Genomic DNA, 19,893 nt, shown 5'->3' with positions numbered 1-19,893 from the left:
TACTTGAACCAAGTTACACAGGATCTTCATGAAGGCAATTTATCTTCATATTCATATTTAGAGAAAGTAAATCAGTGTTTGGCCTTGTCAGAAAATAAAATATCGATCGGCCAATAAACAAGAAGCAAAATACCAATTCAGTGGCATACCAATTCATTGGCTTACAATGTTGAATTTAGACTTCAGTGGTAAAAGATGCAGTATCCCAACACAATGCAACAAATTTACAAATCTTTATGGAGGATGTTGCATTCATGATGCTTAATGGGGTTCCAACTGTTTATGTGTCATGCTGGAATGGCAATGTGGCAGCCCTGCATTACTCACTTTTTCATGAACCATTATTTCTTATACACAACCTTGTTTATTGTTGCAATTAATATAAATGAGTGCATTTTGTCTGTTTGAGAGGCTTTTGTATAAACGGACAAGGTTATACTGCTTCAGGCTGCGTACCATGTAGGCCTGATCCAAAGCCTGCTTCCTGTAGTCCAACTCTTCCTCGAGGAATCCCTTCTGCTTACTGAACAGCTCCTGCAACAATATGTGATAATAAATATAATACACAATGTGGTATCACAACTGAATGGTAGAATACAGTACTTGCTGTACAATCAGGAAAACTGTGAGTGGTAACATTTTACATCTTGGCAGGCTTTTCGACATTAAAACAGCAGAAAACAGATAAACAACTTGTTTTGGGTATATGACAGTGAAAATGATCCTTTAAACAGACAGTCAAAATTTTAGAGGATTGTGCGCTCTAATGGTAAATTGATTTTCACCTTGTCATTTTCCAGGTCGATCATCTTCTGTGTAAGGGCAACCTCTGTGCTATCTATCTGCTTCAACCACTGTGCGAGGAGGATTGGTGTGAAAGAGGAAAGACGAGGGATTAATGTTCTCAAAAGCTAAGATAACTGTATTATTTTCATCCATGTTTTACATAAAAAAATGACTAAATGTAGTGGCTGTTTAGTGTTATGGCAATATGAGTCCACGGATTGACAGTAAAACACTTTCATTCACCTTTTCACACAGTGAGATCACCGTCCCTGCTTGGATCACTGCCACCTGCTCCTCATTTCTGAGATTCTACCATAAAACATAAGGAGTTATCAGAAGTTATAAGAATACAAGATATTTAAAAAAGAAAAGATCGTATTTTAATCTGTGTGCTTGAACTCACCCCATTATCTCCCAGGATATCCAGTTTCTTCATCAGCTCAGGAATAATTACATCCTGCAAGTGAAAGTCAGACATCAAATTGACAGTGTGCAGTCTTAAAAGGAAAATAATAAGTTTGTGTCAGTGTGTTATGACCTTGACTCCCTGCTGGTGGCAGTAGATCTGTAGAGCGCTGCTACTGTTCTCAGGGAACGCTGACATGTGGAGATTGAGGGCAGGAGATCTGCGCTCCCTCTCCTACAGAAAGTACACACCATGTTAATACAGACACACTAATACACACACACTTAACATTTCTTCAAGTCCTACACTCACGTAATTGTTCATCATAACATTGATGGCAGTGTACAGTGAATGACAGATACTGAATGTAAATGAGAGTAAAACGGGAGTGAATGAGGGATTTACTTACATGGCACTGAAAACATGGTCAGGATCTGTCAAAATGAGGAAGGTGGAAACCCATAGATTTAAATGGGAAACCAAACCAAACCAATAGGGAGTATGAAAAAACATGCTGAAACTCAACACTGAGAATGTGATCTCAAACAGAAATTTAAACACATCTACCACACTAAAAGATGCAATATCAACGGATATGAGCAATGCTACATGCCTATTAAACCTTTATGTCAGTAACCTAATTATTTTCCCCCCGGTACATTTCTATTTCTAACTTTAATTAAAGAAATATACTGAGCATATAAAAAATCCCTAAATTACACTACATTGTTCCGTAAATATCCATGGACATACAGTAAGCTCATATCTTATGGGAAATGTAAACAAAGTGTAGGACACACATGCAGAAATGAGAAACAAAACATGGGAACAACGATGGGATTGAAAATTGAAATTGAAAACATTTTTATTCAATTCAAAATTATATTCATCTTAAAAACAACATTCTTTCATTTAAAAAATATTCCAGTTCAGTGGAGGGGGTGTGCACACAGCTGCCATGCAAAACAATGCAAATCAAAGATGCATACAGAGGAGTGTGTATAAGTGAACAGTGCATCTGTCTGTCTGTCTGTCTGTCTGTCTGTTGCATCACTGTATGTAGGTCTTGCGCCTGGAAGTGAGATTGTTGTTGTCGCCTCCTGGTGACAGTTTGATGTTGGTACAGTCTCTTACTTCCAGTTCCAGCACTCTGAATTCCAGCAGCTCATTCTGATCGTGGGCGTCCTGAACCTCAGCCTGCAGCCGCAACTCCGCCTGCTGCAACGCACATATCTGCACACGCGCACACACCTTTTTTTAATAATGGTTTGGCATGTTTTAGAAAGCATTATCAATACTCTGAATAATGTATGTTGTGAAATTATCATGGTTTAAAAGAAAATCAGGTCGCGAAGAATCATCCCAAATTTACAATCTCATAATAGCATTGAATCTGCTCAAATTTCAAATATATCAATATCAAATTTTATCTACAAATTATGCCCAACTTATATTACTGGTTATTCTTTTCTAGTTGTATCATATAAGTCATAGATAACCAAAGCGTCAGCACTTAGCACAAGGCTGGGTCTCAAACCTTTTTGTGATCATATTTCTTTATATTTATTTTGTCTTTGATCACTATGCTCTATAGATGGAACAAACTTCCATAAGATTCCAAACTTGCCCCATCTTTGAGCACTTTTAAATCTACTTTAAAAAACTAATACGTTTAATTACACTCTGCTTCTGATTTAGCCTAAAGCACTTATAATTGTTCCCTTCTAAAGTGAGTATAGGCTAATGCAAACTACCTTCTCATGAAGTTCCTGGTTGGTCCTGAGCAAGTACTGCTTCTCCTCCACCCACTTTGAATCCTGCCATAACAATAAAACACGACATCAGCAAGAAATTATACAAGTGGTAACAGGAAGGTAAGGAAAATAACATCTATTGTAATGTGCCATAGACATAAATAGACAGGAAGAGAGGGGCAATGGCACATGTTTATTGATCCAAAGAAATGAAGACCTCTCCTGAGCTAGCATTCACAGTCATCCAGAGTTCAAAGTAACAGGAGAGCTGAGATCTGAGAGGTGAAAAACAGACAAATCAAATTAACAGCTGGATCAAGCCACAGTGGAGCAGGCAACATGAAACTAAGAGTGGTGATAAAAATTCATCATAATAATTGCATTGATCCTCATGATATTCAGTATAGGTAATAATTAAGATGCCAAATGTTAGAAGTTATTTCTGTCTACTTAGTTTTGACAAAACAGCCGATTTTGGTTAAGTTCCTCAGTCTCATACTCATATTTTATCTGGACTTTTGTACATATGCATTATGATCTAGTATATCAATCTATTCATGGCTGACAGGAATCAAAAGTGGTTTAAGGCTCCTCTGATGGCTCGACACTGCTGAAAGGCCCAGTAAGAAACAGAACCAACAAGGAGGGATAGAGGGTGCAGAAGAGCATGCAGATGTGACATCACAGAATTCTGCGTTAGATCTGCATAGCGCCAGACCAGGAACAGAGTATCCAAAGAGACATGCAGGATGGCCAGGGAGAGCAGCACCAGTGAGCTCCTGTCACCATCCCTTTTCTTTGTTACCTGCCCCCTCTCGGCCAGGGCCTTCTCCAGGTCCACCATCTTGGCCTGGCAGCTGCTAAGCTCCATCTGCAGCTGCTCACGTGTCTGTGGAAGGCAAGATCAGCCATCAGACATCTAGGCAAGACAAGAATCAACTCTGAAAACATTCCGTGGTATTACTGAGAAACATACATCTCAATAATTTACTAGACTTGGAAGTTACAATATATTGACTTCTTATGTCCCAAATATGTTTAGGTTTTGTTGTAAAGAGTGTTTGAGAACCGTTTGGATCATGGCTAAATGGGGAAGAGAGGTAAAAAGTGATGGTACCCTGGCCTCCCTCTCAGCATCCACAGAGCCCCCCGTCTGCTCTTGGAGAAGGGCGTAGGCCCGCTGGAGAGCCTGGTACTCTCTGGTTAACTGACGGAAGCGAAGCTCGGACTCTTCACGGGAAATAATCTTTATTTAAGAAAAACAGAAATGAAAGATATATTAAAAAGAGACAGGGTCATACACACACCAAACTTTCCCTAAATAACCCTAAATTATCTATAATGCTCTGTCCTGTGTGCTAGCATTCATGTATGCAGCACTTTCTGATGTATAGAATATAGTTGAAATTATTTCTTTCAATGTCAGATTTTCTTACCTCTTCCAAATCTTCCTCTGGGGTTGCAGGCGTGCGGTCAGTGAGGTCAGTGTTGTAGGAGGTCAAAGAGGAGGTCTCAGAGTCTATTGACTCCTCATCAAATCCAAAATATGTCTCCACAACATGCCTCTGCAGAAGATGAAATGAGAACAGAGGATATGCACACTGTTGTCTAAAACCGTAATTTAAATTTTGTTGCCCAGGCTATAGAAAGCCAGACTGCATGTTTAGAAATCCAACATTCATCCGGATTATATCCCTCCAGATTTAGATTTTGAAAACAAATATTTGTAATTCAATAAAGCTCTTAAAACCACCACACATGTCAGCTGATGTTTTAAAAATGCTTAATTTTATAGAGTAATAGTTTATTCACCAACACGGTTTCTAAAACTTGTCCAAACCAGGTACCGTCATTCTGTTTATCTCAAAGAAAGTAAATCCAATCATATCTCTGGGTGTTTGTTTACGTCTTTCTTCTTTTTAATTTTTCCAAACCCCAGAGAGTCCTTACCATCATGTTTATAAGTCATCTCCTGGCAACCAGAGAAGTAAAGGCAAACCAAGGCACAGAGGCAAATGAAGGACGAGAAGTAGAGGATAAGGAGAATGTACTCTGTCATGTTGCTTCGAGTCCAAAAACACAATATTATGAAGAACTTTCCCAAAATACGTCATTCATATCTTTGACTATATTAGCTGATTTATATAGAGCTGTGCAGCAGAATTGTTGAAAATGGAAAAGCAGACAAAAAATCTTCTGGTTACAATCAAAGTACTCCTCCAGAAAAATGAAAAAGGCAGCTTGTGGTTTTTGTCTTCAAGCTCATGTAGACTTTTAAATTCCAAAAAAAAAGAAATACAAATTTCCAGGTGCAAGTTCAAGAGCCAAGCCGCTGTGCCCAACCCTGTATCAACCTCGCCAAGGTGACAAACTAGTTCCAGCAGGAGAGGTAGGAGGAAATATATGACATCTACAAACTCCCCCACCTAGCAACATCATAGACGCTAAAATGTCCCCTGGTGTATTAGCCCAAACACACAGACACAGACACAGACACAGACACACACACACACACACACACACACACACACACACACACACACACACACACACACACTTATTCTTCACCTTATTAGGTATCATAATCCCTTCTCCTCTTCATTCACACACGAGGAAGCACAGATAATAATAAGACTGTTGTGCACAAATTAAGCTTGCTGTTTTTGCAATAAATGTATTCATGACCGCACTAAACACTAATTTCACAAAATAAAATAAAACCGAAATGAAGAAATACATTTCCACTAGTTGTGGTGATTGATTGACACAGGAGTTGTGTGTGTGCTCAGCGTGATGCTGACAGCTGTGAGGAAAACTGCCCTTATCGTCTCCTGAGCCCAATTAAACACAAGCATGCACAAAGAGATGCACACACACTCAATTAAAAACAAGACTTTAGGATCGGTCAACCACAGATAAGGTAGTCGCTTAGTTATGCACCATTGGATTTTAAAACATGCATGGACACTTACTTTAGACAGTTTGAAGGGTTTCCTTCTGTTCTTTTTGCTCATCACCAATCGGTCACGTTCCTAAAGACAAACACACACTAGATCACAATCACGATCAAGACTCGGGAGCTGCAAAGACAGCTCAATCAAAACAATAACTGTCATCAAAATATTTAATTCAGCCATGTCAAATTTTGTCTTTTGAATCTGGTTTGAGTAAAATCGTAACCTGCGTGAGCTCATCAATGATGCCACGTTGCTCAGAAACCTGCAGCTTGAGGAACTCCACTTCCTGTTCCTCATGGGCATGGCTCAGGTCTGTGAGGGAGCTTGGCCGCTTCAGCTGGGACTGAATGGATTGTTGCTGTGAGGGGGGCCGAGAGGAGGCGGCATTTTCCTTCTGAGGGAGGGAGAGAGAGAGAGAGAGAGAGGCCAAATTATGCTCGTACAAATAATGACTTAATGCTTCTCCTCAAATAGCCAGTAGAGGTCCTCCTTCCTTTTGATCATAATCACAGGGACACTCAAAGTCCAGTAACATAATCACTCTTCCTTTACAGACTAAAACATATCTGCTATCTAAAATATCTACTATTTTCTAGTAGTATATGCACTTTGTATGAATCTTTACCTAGAGAGAAGAGGAAAACAACAGAGAGTAGATGTAGTAAAACATTTACAGGGTGCATCTCACCATCTCAGCGTTTTCTCGGCTCAGGTTCTTCAGTTTCTCCTCCATGCGTTGTAACGTTTGCAGAAGGTCGTCATTCTTCTTGGACAGACGCTTGTTCTTCTCAAACATGGGCTTCATCTGGCTCTCGGCTTCTCGCACCCGCTTCAACTGGACAGAGGAAGGAAACAGGGAGGGCAAACATTGTTGTCTTAAGTCTTCTAGTGACACATAATTTCCAGTTTGAGCAGCTTAGGAAATGAAATGTTTAAATGCAACTTTCACAGACAAAGTACATTTGTACTCGTTAAGTGTAACAATATGTGTGTGTGTGTGTGTGTGTGTGTGTGTCTCACTAGTTCATTCCTCTCATCCGCCAGCAGTGCATTTCTGTCCTCCAGTTTTCTGATGACCGAGTGGAGCTCCGCAATCTTCAGCTGGAACCTTCTCATGTCACGCTCCTCCACCTCCTGTGGAGCAGGGGGAAGGGGAGGGGAGGAGGAAAGTAAAAACTAAAAAAGGGAGTACATGCAGGCAGGCAGGTAAGTGAGGTGGATGGGAAAGAGGAAGTGATTGGATGAAGGATGAGATGCCATTTCACTGTGCCACTGGGACCCTGTGTGTGCAGTATACACAGTATATCCAGCTTCTCATGAATGGATGAGCTGTATGTGCAGGTGTGACTTAATGTACAAAATATACAACATTGTTGTACATCTACATATGACATATGATTGATGTATTTCCTTGTCACTAGGGGAAAATAAATTATGCACTTCTGTAAAGTCTGAAGGTATCCTTGAAAATTGAATTGACAGTGTGGGTCAGCCTGCCATAAAGACCTGCTAAAGAAACAAGAACACATGCAGTATAATTTTACTATCATTGTTTTTTACATTGTCAATGTTTTACAGTCTAATTAAAGTTTCAATCAGTTTCAACAATTACCCTTGTACTCTATGATACCTAAAGCCAAGGTACTGGCAGCTAATGCAAAGCACCAATCTAAAGCCAGTGTCCTTTCTTTAATTTCAATGCTATTTTAGAGGCTCTGTTGCCCAAAACTAAAAATCTAAGTTTTGCCACCTACAATGTAATATTTTGCATCCTTTCATTAAAAAAAATAATAGTTATGAACTCAAAGTCTGAAGGTATCCCTGAAATATATATGTAGAGCATGTGCACATTTTAGAGTTCCCATAATATTAATGCAATAATGCACATGTACAGATGCATGTGTATACCTGGTTGCTGAGCTGGTCTGAATTGTCCCCCAGCCCAGGCACCAACTCTCTCTTGGGGCTGCCGTGGTTGTGTCTCTCAGCCTCCCGTACCTGACCCAGCTGCTCATCCAGAGCATCTTTCTGAAGCTGAAGCTTCTGGGTGAAGCCAGCCTGCACCCCAAGCTCCCTCTCCAGGGCACACATCACCCGGTCCTTTGCCTTCAACTCATCCATCTAAAAGAGGAATGGATGAGAACATGGTGGTGGGTGGTGGAAAGAGTGAATGAGTGCGTCTGTCTTCCATTGAATCCCAGTTACAGCCGATATTAATCACTGACAATTTTCACAATAAATAATACATAGTGCAGATATTCCTGAGATCATGTCACAGTACATCACAAATGTTTATGAAATTCAGCAAACATTTTGAGTATCTTGTTCACATGAAATACATTGTTCTTCTGTTCATTTCTGTGTAAACAATTAGGTTTAATGTGATGCAACCTTAAGTCCAACACTGTCTACACCTTCAGTCTAACAACCTGTACGCTCCGATGGCCGAGAACAGAATAAGGGAGCGATAGTGTTTTAACTTTTAAAATATAGTGCTTTGGCTATTATTAATTTATAAGTTCTGTTCTTGCTCTGCATTCACACAACTTCTTCTGTTAAAATGTTCCCGCTACTACTTCCCTCCGTACTTTGTTCTTTAACGCTGGTATTTCCTGTACTGCCTGCTATTTAGTAACAACAATGCCTGTTGTAGCCCTACTGTATGTGAAAGGGTTAATGAGTAACCGCGGCAGGTATACAGACTTTTATTTTTCCAGATAAGCACCACATGGTACAGCAATTAGCCTCTAACCTTCATACAATGTCCATGAGATAAACTTTAGAAGCAGGAAGGCCAATGTCAGTGTGTGAGGGATTCTTGGATATATTCAAATGTGGTTGGGACAGACAAGGACTGTAAAAATAACAGCTGCTAAGTTTGTCAAGGTTAGGAATAATAATAGATGGTTTACAGCACAATGTAAGAGGTTTGTAGTTGTTCCACATTAAGGTAATTTAATTAAGGTTAGCTTTGTTTGAGGTTGACGTGACAGGACACTCTCCAACAGAGGCTCAACAGGGAAGTAATCATATATGATGTTGAAGTTTAAAGACCCTAAAACTAATTCTCAATCAGCTTCTTACTTACTGAGCATTACTGCAAATATAGAAAAGTTTTGGTTATTTCAATTCCGAGATTTCTGTCTGTGTCTGTTGAACCAAGGATTTAACTACATTTTAATTTAAATGGGATGACGATTGCGGACGTTTGATTGTTTTTTTTTTATTTGCCAGACAACTGGCAACAAAATGTGTTCAAACCACACCCACCAAGTCCCGATGAGGCACATTAGCTCAGTTGACAGATTGTTGCTAATTTGGCCATGGACATTTAAAGTTTCTTTAACTGGCATACCGAGGTAAATAAAAGGTTAAATAGAATAGATAATTTCTAGTAAATGTAAATGATTTGTTGTGTAACATATTATATCATATTATAGAGTCACAAGCAAGTAAATTGTCAACAGTGTCTTTAGGCAATATTTAAAATTATTAGATTCATCTAAAGACTATGATAGTTTAAGATAAGACATGTATAGTGTCTCTAGTGTGTGTCTTCCCAGCAGCATGTGGTCTCACCAGTCGGCGGATGTCTCTCTCACAGTCCCGTTTGATGCGATTCACCTCGTCCTGGTGCTGTTGGTAGGCCGTGCGGAGATCTACTGCTTTGGCTTTATCAGCCTGCAGAGCATTTGCATGCGCCTCCTCAGCCTGCTTCCTGGCTGTCTTATGCTCCTGGATCTAAAAAACAAACAAACACAAATACACATTAATGAATTCACACAAAATCAAAAATAACAAAGAGAGTGACACTCATGCACTTATAAACACACATCCTATCTCATTAGACAGTTGTAATGATAGATGCCCTGTTTGTCTGGAAAGGCTACAAGAAAACAATAGCTTGGCAACAGGCTTTCCCATCCTGCTTCCTGTTTTTCAGCAGCAGATTTTACAAGGTTTACACAGTCTCACATCAACAATCCACACACACACACACACACACACACACACACACACACACACACACACACACAAACACACACCACACACACACACACACACACACACACACACACACACACACACACACACACACACACACACACACACACACACACACAGGTTTAAAATGTTTGTCTTTATCGAAGAACATACAATGCCCCCTTAATTTTCCAATCTGCAACACATCTTTTACAATTCTGAGAGCCTAAATACAACAGAAACACAAACAAACCACCCCAGTTCATAGTGTAAGTGCTTTGAAGTTGGTACGGTGCATTACTGTCACCTAATTACATTCTGCAACCTACCTCCTGCTGGAGCTTTATCCTCTCCCCATCAAAAGCTCTTCTGGCCTCCTCCCGAGCCTCTCCGAGAAGAGCATTTTTTAGCTTGTCAGCAGCTCCATCTCTCAGTGCGTTTACAAGCCCCTGGAGCCTTTGCACCTCAGCGTCGCGGATCTTGATGGCCCGGGCCAGTTCCACTTCATGCTGCCGTGCCAGGGTCTCACGGGCAGCCGCTATCTCACGTAGCTTTTCTTCGTGGAGTTTGGCGCGCAGGTCAGTTAGTGCCACAGCATGCTTGTGCTGCTCAAGCTCCCGAGCCTGCCGCTGCTCCTGGAGCCGCTCACGGAGCTTACATATCTGGGCGAGCGAAAACATTTTGCCATTAGAGTTGCATAAGAATCCAATCTACCAGTCACTGTCATACCGATTACAGACCACCAGCATGCTCAACCATTTGCCCCCAGACTGTGTGCAGCACTACGATGACTTAATTTGCAAGTTTGTGCGTCAAGACCTGTCAGTCTTAAATAATTTATTACCTTGTATTATATTCATATTTATTAGGAAGACACTCAAATAAAATGGAGAACAGTTATGGTGCATGTGCAGGTTTTAATAAATGTTAAAACTATTTTTTCCTTGCATGCACCTCCTGCTCAGATTAATTTTATCAGGATAACTATCACACCCTGACTGTCAATATTATACTTTATGCACTGCTGTTGACATTCTTACATGCATTGCTCCAGATGCCATCTTGCAGATTTAATGCAAAGGGCATATGTTTAAAGCATGGCTTTTCCCCACACGACCTGAATCCCAATACTGTAACTGCCCTTCTCCAAGTACAACCATGCAAAGAAGGGCACAGAGAGCATATTTGTCTGTCATAACAAGACACAAGGTGAGACAAACCACATTGAGATCTTTTCCAAGACTGTGTACAGGAAGGGCAGGCCAAACAGGCCCTGAATAAATATATTGCTGGTTGGCCATGTGGTGTTCATTAATGACAATGTGTGCATCGTCAACACCTTGGTAATGGGAGACTGAAAACAACTATTAACATTTAGTAAAAGTCCAATTTACGAAACTAAGTATAAGTATAATCTCATACTGTGCAATCCCCATTATTACAGCTCCTACTAGAAGTAGATGTATCTTTTTTCTTTTATACTTCATATTCAGCAGCAAGCAAAAAGATTCAAACTTGTACAAGGGGTTAGTTTCAAAATTAAATCCTGGCTTTCGTTCAAATCTAGAAAGAGGCTGGTTGCTGTCACTGTTATGTATATACTTGACTATGGTGATGTTTTATACATGCATGCTTTGTCTCAAAGTGTACATGCACCGGACACTGTTTACCATGAATCTCTGAGGTTCATCACTAGTTGTAAAGCTCTCACTCACCATTGTGAACTATATGAACGTGTTGGATGGCCTTCTCTATCAACACAGAGACTTCAACACCGGCATATACAAGGCTATTTTAGGTCTACGGACATCCTACCTTCTGACCTATATATTAGTGTAAATATAGTCAGGACTTAGAATCTTCCTTCCCAGGATATTTTCCTTATGTCTCTAACCAAAGGTTAAAAGTGAGCTGGGGCAAAAGGTGTTTAAGTCTCATTGGTCACTTTAGAGGATGTTGATTGACTTGGAGGCAGCCACATCTGTCTGTAGATGTTTTGACTTTGAAGGATTTGTTGTTTTAGTTCTTTTATGTTTTTAGTGTTTTTGTTCATTTTGTGTTTAAATGTATGTATGGTTGTACTGCTGCATGTCTTGGCCAGGACCTTGTTGAAAAAGATATGTCTAATTATACTGTGATGATTAAAAGGAGATTACCTCTCTACTGTTACCGTCATCATTTTTCTACACTAGGCCTCCACATCCTCCCGCTTACCTTGGCCCGCTCTTGCTGCAGCTCAATTTGGGTGTCCATGAATTTGCTTCTCAGTTCCTCATTGGTGGCCTGCACCGAGTCAGTCATCACCTCTGATTTCTCCGGCTTCCTTCCCTTCTTAAGGGGTGGGGCTGCAAGGGGTGTGGTTGAGGACATTGCTCTCTGGCCACCCAATCAGGACAGACATGGAGAGCCAGGAATGGCAAAAAAGGAGGAGAGAGTCAGTCACTGCTCCTCCTCTGTGCGAGGCCCTGCAGCATCATCATATTGTTGTCAAGTCTACATCATTGCGGGAGGTTGCTGAGAGTTTCTATTTGAGAGAGATAGACGGACAAAAAGAAAAAGGGTGAGTGAGTGACTGGGATACACCAAACTACTCTGCACAATGCACTGGGCCCAAGCCACATGATGCAAGACAGCCTGGGGAAAACAGACTATTTTTAGGACTAACATTTACTCTCTCCTCTGTCACCCTCTTCTCTCTAACATATACACGTTGGCCATTTATCATCATCATCCCATTCCAGTCCCTGGGCTGTACGTACAAACACCATAGTGCATGGAAATGTGTCTAACCACCATTGTTATGATCCCTGGCCTCTCCCATCTCACCAATACTCTTCTCTTCTCTCTTTCAGCAGACAAAAAAATGAATGATTCCACAGATCTTGAAATCTGTTCTGGACCTGCACATATACTGTGCAGAATAAAGAGCTGTCCTAGTATCACTGTAACCTCTGCAAACAAACTAATTTACAGCAAATTCCATGAAAACTGACAGTCTGTACTAACGTTAAAATTGAATTTAGAAATCTTTGCTCAATTATCTCTTTTCTGTTGCTTTTTTTTGTCTTCACACATTCTAAATACATGACTATGAACAGCTGACTTAATAATTACTGCCATTAGATTATTCCACTTCTTCCATCAGTGCAAAACAATTACAAGATTTGTCTACACCTTTCCCTTTCTAACAAGGCTGCCCACTTCTAGTGTATTCGTCGACTAATCGGTCATTTTGGTCTTAGTCAACTAACATTTCTCAAGTCGATTAGACAACTGTGGTAAACAAAACATGTAAAGTGGTGCTTTTGCATGATTCTCAGCTTTACAGATCTGTCAATTAAGTCAAATAATCGATTAGTTGACAAAATTAAATAAGAATTTCTTTAAATTGAGGACAGCCCTACTTTCTAAACATTCTGGATTTACCAGAAAGAGTGGCCACTGGCATTATTTGTCTAGTTATAATAAGATCTAAAATGAATGCTTGAATAATAGATTATTCAACCAATAGTTTTAGCTTCATCAGGGGCAATTCCAGGATTTTTAAAGTGGGGTGGCACTGGGGGGACCAATAATTAGTCAGTGGGGGCCCGGGGGCATTTTATCAGAATATAGCAAAGAAAATCTGCTTACAAACATAGGAAATATTGGATATGATAGAACACCACAGTGTAATTTTTCTAAATAAAACATCACATTCATTATTAATGTCACTTGCATTTATTTTAAAGTCCTCATATTATGCATTTTGGCTTTTCCCCTTTCCATTATTGTGTTATATATCTTTTTTGTGCATGTAATAGGTTTGCAAAGTGAAAAAGCCCAAAGTCCAGCCCAAAGGCCCTTACCGTCTCCAACAGAAAACACTGTTCACAAACTGCTCCAAACAGCTCTATTGTAGTCCAGCCTTTACTTCCATGACAAACGTGCATCACTTTGTAACACACGTTATAATGCACGCCTAGCTGCTAGCGTGGCACGCCCTCATACTCTGCTTCTAACTGGCTAGTAGTCCTTACCTAGCTACTGCGCATTGCGACTCCCAACAAAGATGAAACAGAAGTGAGATGCCTCACTCTGTAGCTCAAACAGAGAGCTCAACACACAGGGTGAAAAGAGGAGCTGCAGCAATGTGTAGTACAACAAAAATATGTTTGTTTTTTTGAAAATTAAACCATGTAAACCTATTATAACCGATATAACCTCTAAATACAATTATACAAAACACATTTTCTATGGGCTCTTAAAACAAAAATATGGGTAGTCCCCATGGGAACATTATTTGGTCATGTGACAAGGGCCAGGAGGGAAATGCACAATTTATTTCTTACAGCAACAAGTGCTCTACAGTGAGTTCAATATGTTTCTACTTCTAAACTCGCCACAAAATTTTAACAAAGTACACAGTTGCCATACAATGTGAGAACATCCATTTATCAAGTGGGAAAACAGGCAGCAAAGTGAAATTACATGGAAATCAAATTTGACCGATTCAAAGCACTATAGACCATTGGATTGGGAAGGCACCAGGGGAGGGGGCAATCAGATTCATACCCGCCCCTGAGCTTTAATTTTAAACTACTAAGGTTATCATTGACATACATTGGCTAAACTGGAGAAAAAAAAGGTGACCTCCAACCACACAAGGCAAACACAAGGATTTCAATTGGTGATTAGTTTAGTAGCAGGGGTATTTATAACATATTCTGTTTTGGATTTGTTACTATGAAACACATACACTGAGCTTAAAAGAGGACTCCTCTAATATATTCTTGCAATAGATTGTAACCCAGTAACCTTCCAGTCTTTCTGCTGACTATTAAATAAATAATGCAACAATAAGGGAGCTAAAGCATTAAGCCCGCCATCTTTTCCTACACACACACAAATTACCAAACATTCATTCAACACACAGAATGCGGCAATAGTTTCCAAGGCAACCCTTGCTCTTAAAAACTCTATTCCTCTCATACAGCAAAGGATGATGGGAAGGAGAAGTCTTACGATAGATTTGAAACACACACACACGACTGCATCGTGTAGAGGCTGCATTTGAAAGAAAAAAACACTTACACACACACATGATTTTTTGATTTTTTTTATTATTTTATCATCTGGTTCAATCTGAGTCGAGGTTGACTGAGAGACAGAAATGTATTTAAACTGGAGGGCAAGCAAGCTTTTTTCCACATGGGTTCTTACACAGCACGCACAGTCAAACGTTGGGAACCAGTGGGGGTGGGAGAGAAAAAGAATGAGAGACAGGATGGAGGAGGATTAAGCCAATAAGAGAGAGGCAGAGAAGAGGAAAGAGCGGGAACAAAACTGAAAAGAAAATAGGCAGACCTCTACTAGAGAAACCAACCTCCAACCATCTCCCCATCTCCTCTTACATCCCTCAAGTCCACCCCCACTTGCTGGCGTGGTGATGTTTCCGAGCTGAAGCAATCAGTGATCTCACTCTCATTCAGTGAGACAGAAAAAGAGAGAGAGAGATCATTCGCACACAGAAAGCACTGACATGAGTCTTAAACAGAACAAGTCAGGTCAGATACAGCTGACGTCTATTCACACAAAAGCTCTACACTTATTCACATTACTAAAAAGCGTATTTTTATTTAGTGTAAGTCAAGTAGACTTGACTCACAACCACGTGTACTGGAATTTGCACACATAATTTACAAGGAAATGTTTTCTGTACACTTTCCACCCTGCCCCTGGTCAATATCAGAGACCAGGTGTACACAAACACATCATGCCTCATACATTGTATAGAGCCCCCCCCCCCTCCCCTAGAACCACGTGTTCCCAAGCTGCCAGGCAGAACCAAAGAGTTTATTGGGGAAAACTGGAACATTTTATAGGGGCACCAAGAAGCAATAATGCACCTTTAAAGTTCAAAGAAGCAAACAAAAGCCAGCACAGGTCATAGACCTTAAATTACCTGATCCACTACGGTTACCCAACTTTTAATGCACGAGAATGCCCAAATGTTTAAACAAATACCTTTCAACAGATAAAACTGATGGCCATGAGCAACGAGTCATCATTGACCTTGCTATCACCCACATATACTGTGGCCAATATAATTCAGTGTTTGTAATCCAAGAAAATGACTATGACTCATCAGTTCAATCACAAGTCATTTTTCTGCAACAGGTAAAAGATGCATTTGATAATACAGCAACAAAAAATGCACTTTCAAGGCCTATTTACAGTAAATTTTGTAAAGTAGCTTTACAGACAATGGAGCTAAATCACTCGATGGTGACCGCAAGAAAAAAAGTGATAAAAAAATCCTGCAGATGCTAACAATTAAGCTAATTGCTGCTTGAGAATGGAGTCTGGGCGGCCAGATATAGAGGGTTTACTCCTCGACGCAGAGGGCCCGGGTCTGACTCCAACCTGCGGCCCTTTGCTGCATGTCATTCCCCCCCTCTCTCCCCTTTCATATCTTCAGCTGTCCTGTCAAAATAAAGGCTGAAAATGTCCCAAAAATATCTTTAAAAACAAATGACACTCTAAAAAAGTCAGCAACAAAATGTGTCTATCAGCATCAATACAGTTTAAGAATATTAGTTCTAGCATGGCATAATAAAGACTTTATTCTGGTACCTAGCTACGATTTGCTGACATTGAAATAGGGCTGGGGAATATGGAGAAAAATCAAATATCACGATATTTTTGACCAAATACCTCGATATTGCAACGATATTGTAGTGTTAAATATTGGTGCTTTCACAAAATGTTTACACGTTTTTGATAAATAATTATCAGTAATGGGGATACTATGACTAAGTGGGTAAAGGCAAATAATACAACAGTTACAACAGTCTAGTAAGATCAAAAAATGACATCACTTTACTGTAATGCAGCCTTTAAAACCAGGAAAAGACAACACTTATGTCATATTACGATATTACAATATCCAAAATCTAAAGACAATATCTAGTCTCATATCACAATATCGATACAATATCGATATATTGCCCAGCTCTACATTGAAATCTTAAAACCTTCAAACAAGGCTGAGAAAGGTTTGACAAACTTGTAGGTAGTTTCACCAGTGCCTCAGGAAATTCCTGTTCTCTCAGTAAAATGACGAGCCTGCCCTGTTTAGGGTTACAACAGTCCACTGGCAGCTTGGTGTTCCTATGCTTTGCCTTTTAGTTGGAAGGTTTAAATGTAGAACGTGACAATGTTTGTTTTCTTCTTTGTAATAGGAATTTTGCAATACATATCAGCAGTGAACTGTACAATACAGTGGACAGTGGTAGGGCAGTACATTCTTCAGTAACCTACTTCAACAGCTGGAGACTGTTTTGATTAGGGCTAGGTGATAGGGAGGAAATCAGATATCACAATATTCTTGACCAAATACCTCAATATCGATATTGCGGCAATATTCTAGGTTTGACAATTGGTGCTTTAACAAAATATCTTCACACTTAGATACTTAAGATAACAAACCATAAGTAATGTGGCCATAATGTCTAAGTGGGGAAAAGGCAAATAATAGAACAGCTAGAACAGTCTAGTAAGTTCAGAAAAGTAAAGTACATCACTTTAATGTAATGCAGCATTTAAAACCAGTAAAAGACAACATTTATGTCATATCAGAATATTAAGACGATTTCTAGTCTCATATCACAATATCGATATAATATCAATATATTGCCCCGCTCTAGTTTTGATTGATTGAAACAAGAAGAAAAATGTCCACTCACCAGTTGGCAATACATATAGTGGCAATGTTAAAAAAGAAAACAATTTTTTTCCCGCTTTGTCCTATGTTGTTGCATCCGGGACTCTCGTTTGCTCTGTAAACCATCAGAAAATAGCAAAAAATGGCCATCCTACTTTTTCAGACCTTTTTGTTCACTTAACAATTCAAACCCTAAAGACAAAAGCAGCAATTCCTCACATGAAAACACTGGAACCATCAAGTGTTTGGCAGCAATTCTTGAAAAGTAACTTGGATGATGAGCAGATTATCAAAATAGTTCATTTCTGTCTTTTCACCTTATAGATTAAATAACTAATGTTTTCAATTCTAGTTGCTTCCTATTAAAATGAAAATGGCTCTCCACTCACTAACTGTTTCTAAGTGACTTCATCACCCCTCCAAAGTCCTATTAAGTCTATATTAATGAAGTTGTCTTCTATTCAAAACAAGACAAGTGCGGTAAAATTAAAGGCTTGAAATAAACCTGTTGTTGATAGACATTAGAAAAAAATAAGTCATATAAAAATGGTTATTTATATATACACATACATACACATACATACATATAATTATAGGTGTTTTATGAGTTATTAATGAAGTCCAAAATGTTGCGTAGACAGACGTATTTGATTTGCAATTGTCACAACTCAAGCCTATTACACATTCACAGATGGACCTCCTCGAAGCTAGACAGACACCACAGACACCACAGACACCACAGACACACACACACACACACACACACACACACACACACACACACACACACACACACACACACACACACACAGTGTCAAACATTAACTAGACTTCAGTGAGACATGCAGGCCCAATAAATACATGAAAGAGCTCCAAATAGGAGCTAACACAAAGACCCATTGCTTCTCCTTCTAGATTAAAATCCAACAGTGAGGGTGAGGACAGACTGAGATATATTCCTGTTTGTACGACACATTCATTACAATGCCTCATAGGCTTATATACGGACACAACACACTATATTCTCATTGTGGATGCATCAGTACAGTGTAGATTGTCAGAACAGGTCTGGCCACACTTCAGACATCCCTCCACAGCCATGACACACACACACACACACACTCTCTCCCCCTCTCTCTCTCTCTCTCTCTCTCTCTCTCAGCAGTCTAGCGATACTCCAAAGACACTGTAAAGATCCCACTGAGAGGCTGAGTAACCCAGCCAAGTGCAGCATATGACCTACAAACTACGATGCCAGCAGAATGACTACAAGTTACTGACCCCATTGACTAGTCAACCCAAACAGATAAACAACCAAGTATTTCTGTCGCGCTGTGTCTCAGTTGTTAGTTTTATTGCTCTGGCTTTAGATTTAGTACCAACTAATGTATGAATTTGATCATCCTTGTCATGCATTGATGGAGGTGTGTTTTTGGTCTGTGCACGCATCTAAATCTATGTGCATGTATGCTTTTGCATGCCTGGGTGCATCAGTTTATGTTAGCAGTGATGGCCTCTCTCCCATCAAAAAGACATGATAGAGCAGTCAGAAATGTGGTTAACCTAGCCTCTGTCAAGTAGTACACAGCACATTAATCACAATTGTCTAGTTACTACTTACCTGCTGGCTTACACATAAGCATTAATGCACAGTATTATTCCATCTGTTTCAATCTTTGCATTAAGAATATAGGGTGAACCCTATGCCTTCAAGAGAGGGTTATAAAGAAAGAAGGAAAGCAACGAGAGAGGTATGCACACAGGGATTATCCTGGTAGCAGCCTGTTACTCAAAGTGTTATGCTCAGGAAAGCAGGAGCATGCAGACATAGATATGATTATGAATGAAGAATAAGTAGGATGAATTAAGTTAGGGAGAGGAGTGTGGGTAAAGGCTGGGGTGAGGGAAAGGGGGGGGGGGTTCTATGATGTAAGCAGGAGTCCCAATGAAGGTCTGTATTCATTTATGTTATACCTAACATAGTAGACTAATCGGTTGAGGTCAGGGTGAAAAAATAAAAAATAAAAAATAATCATAAATAGACAGTGATCCCATCTTCCTGTCACAATAATAATTATAATGTTCTAATCTCCACACGAGAGCCATCCCTTACTTAGGATCAGTTAAAACAACACATAGGCCTACAATTAGCACAGCATGCATCAATGTTTTCGCAGTTTGCCCTGAGCAGTCTGATCAAACAGAAGTGAGTGTGCAACACATGTTGGCTGTCCACTGGGGCAGATTTACGAGCCTCTGGAGCCGCCCGCTACAGCTGCAGAGCTGTTATGACAGACAGAG

General features: G+C 39.9%; 1 protein-coding gene across 1 annotated transcript in view; it reads right to left on the bottom strand.

Annotated features, from left to right (window-relative positions):
* jakmip1 (janus kinase and microtubule interacting protein 1) overlaps nt 1–19,893 on the bottom strand; it is a 23,613-nt gene that overhangs the window by 2,561 nt on the left and 1,159 nt on the right. Inside the window, exons 2-19 of the mRNA XM_032528031.1 lie at nt 12,102–12,411; nt 10,217–10,549; nt 9,483–9,644; nt 7,812–8,024; nt 6,924–7,037; nt 6,592–6,738; nt 6,127–6,297; nt 5,919–5,978; nt 4,383–4,511; nt 4,064–4,192; nt 3,752–3,835; nt 2,947–3,009; nt 2,327–2,425; nt 1,325–1,426; nt 1,190–1,243; nt 1,030–1,095; nt 786–854; nt 457–534 (exon numbers count right to left, since the gene is read on the bottom strand). Coding sequence (XP_032383922.1) covers nt 457–534; nt 786–854; nt 1,030–1,095; nt 1,190–1,243; nt 1,325–1,426; nt 2,327–2,425; nt 2,947–3,009; nt 3,752–3,835; nt 4,064–4,192; nt 4,383–4,511; nt 5,919–5,978; nt 6,127–6,297; nt 6,592–6,738; nt 6,924–7,037; nt 7,812–8,024; nt 9,483–9,644; nt 10,217–10,549; nt 12,102–12,257 — 2,229 coding nt within the window. The 5' untranslated portion in view covers nt 12,258–12,411. The remainder of the gene's footprint in view (nt 1–456; nt 535–785; nt 855–1,029; nt 1,096–1,189; nt 1,244–1,324; nt 1,427–2,326; nt 2,426–2,946; nt 3,010–3,751; nt 3,836–4,063; nt 4,193–4,382; nt 4,512–5,918; nt 5,979–6,126; nt 6,298–6,591; nt 6,739–6,923; nt 7,038–7,811; nt 8,025–9,482; nt 9,645–10,216; nt 10,550–12,101; nt 12,412–19,893) is intronic.

Source organism: Etheostoma spectabile, chromosome 10 (genome assembly GCF_008692095.1).
Source record: "Etheostoma spectabile isolate EspeVRDwgs_2016 chromosome 10, UIUC_Espe_1.0, whole genome shotgun sequence".
NCBI lineage: Eukaryota > Metazoa > Chordata > Actinopteri > Perciformes > Percidae > Etheostoma > Etheostoma spectabile.
Note: the sequence above shows the minus strand (reverse complement) of the source record. Positions and strands in the feature narration are given on the sequence as shown.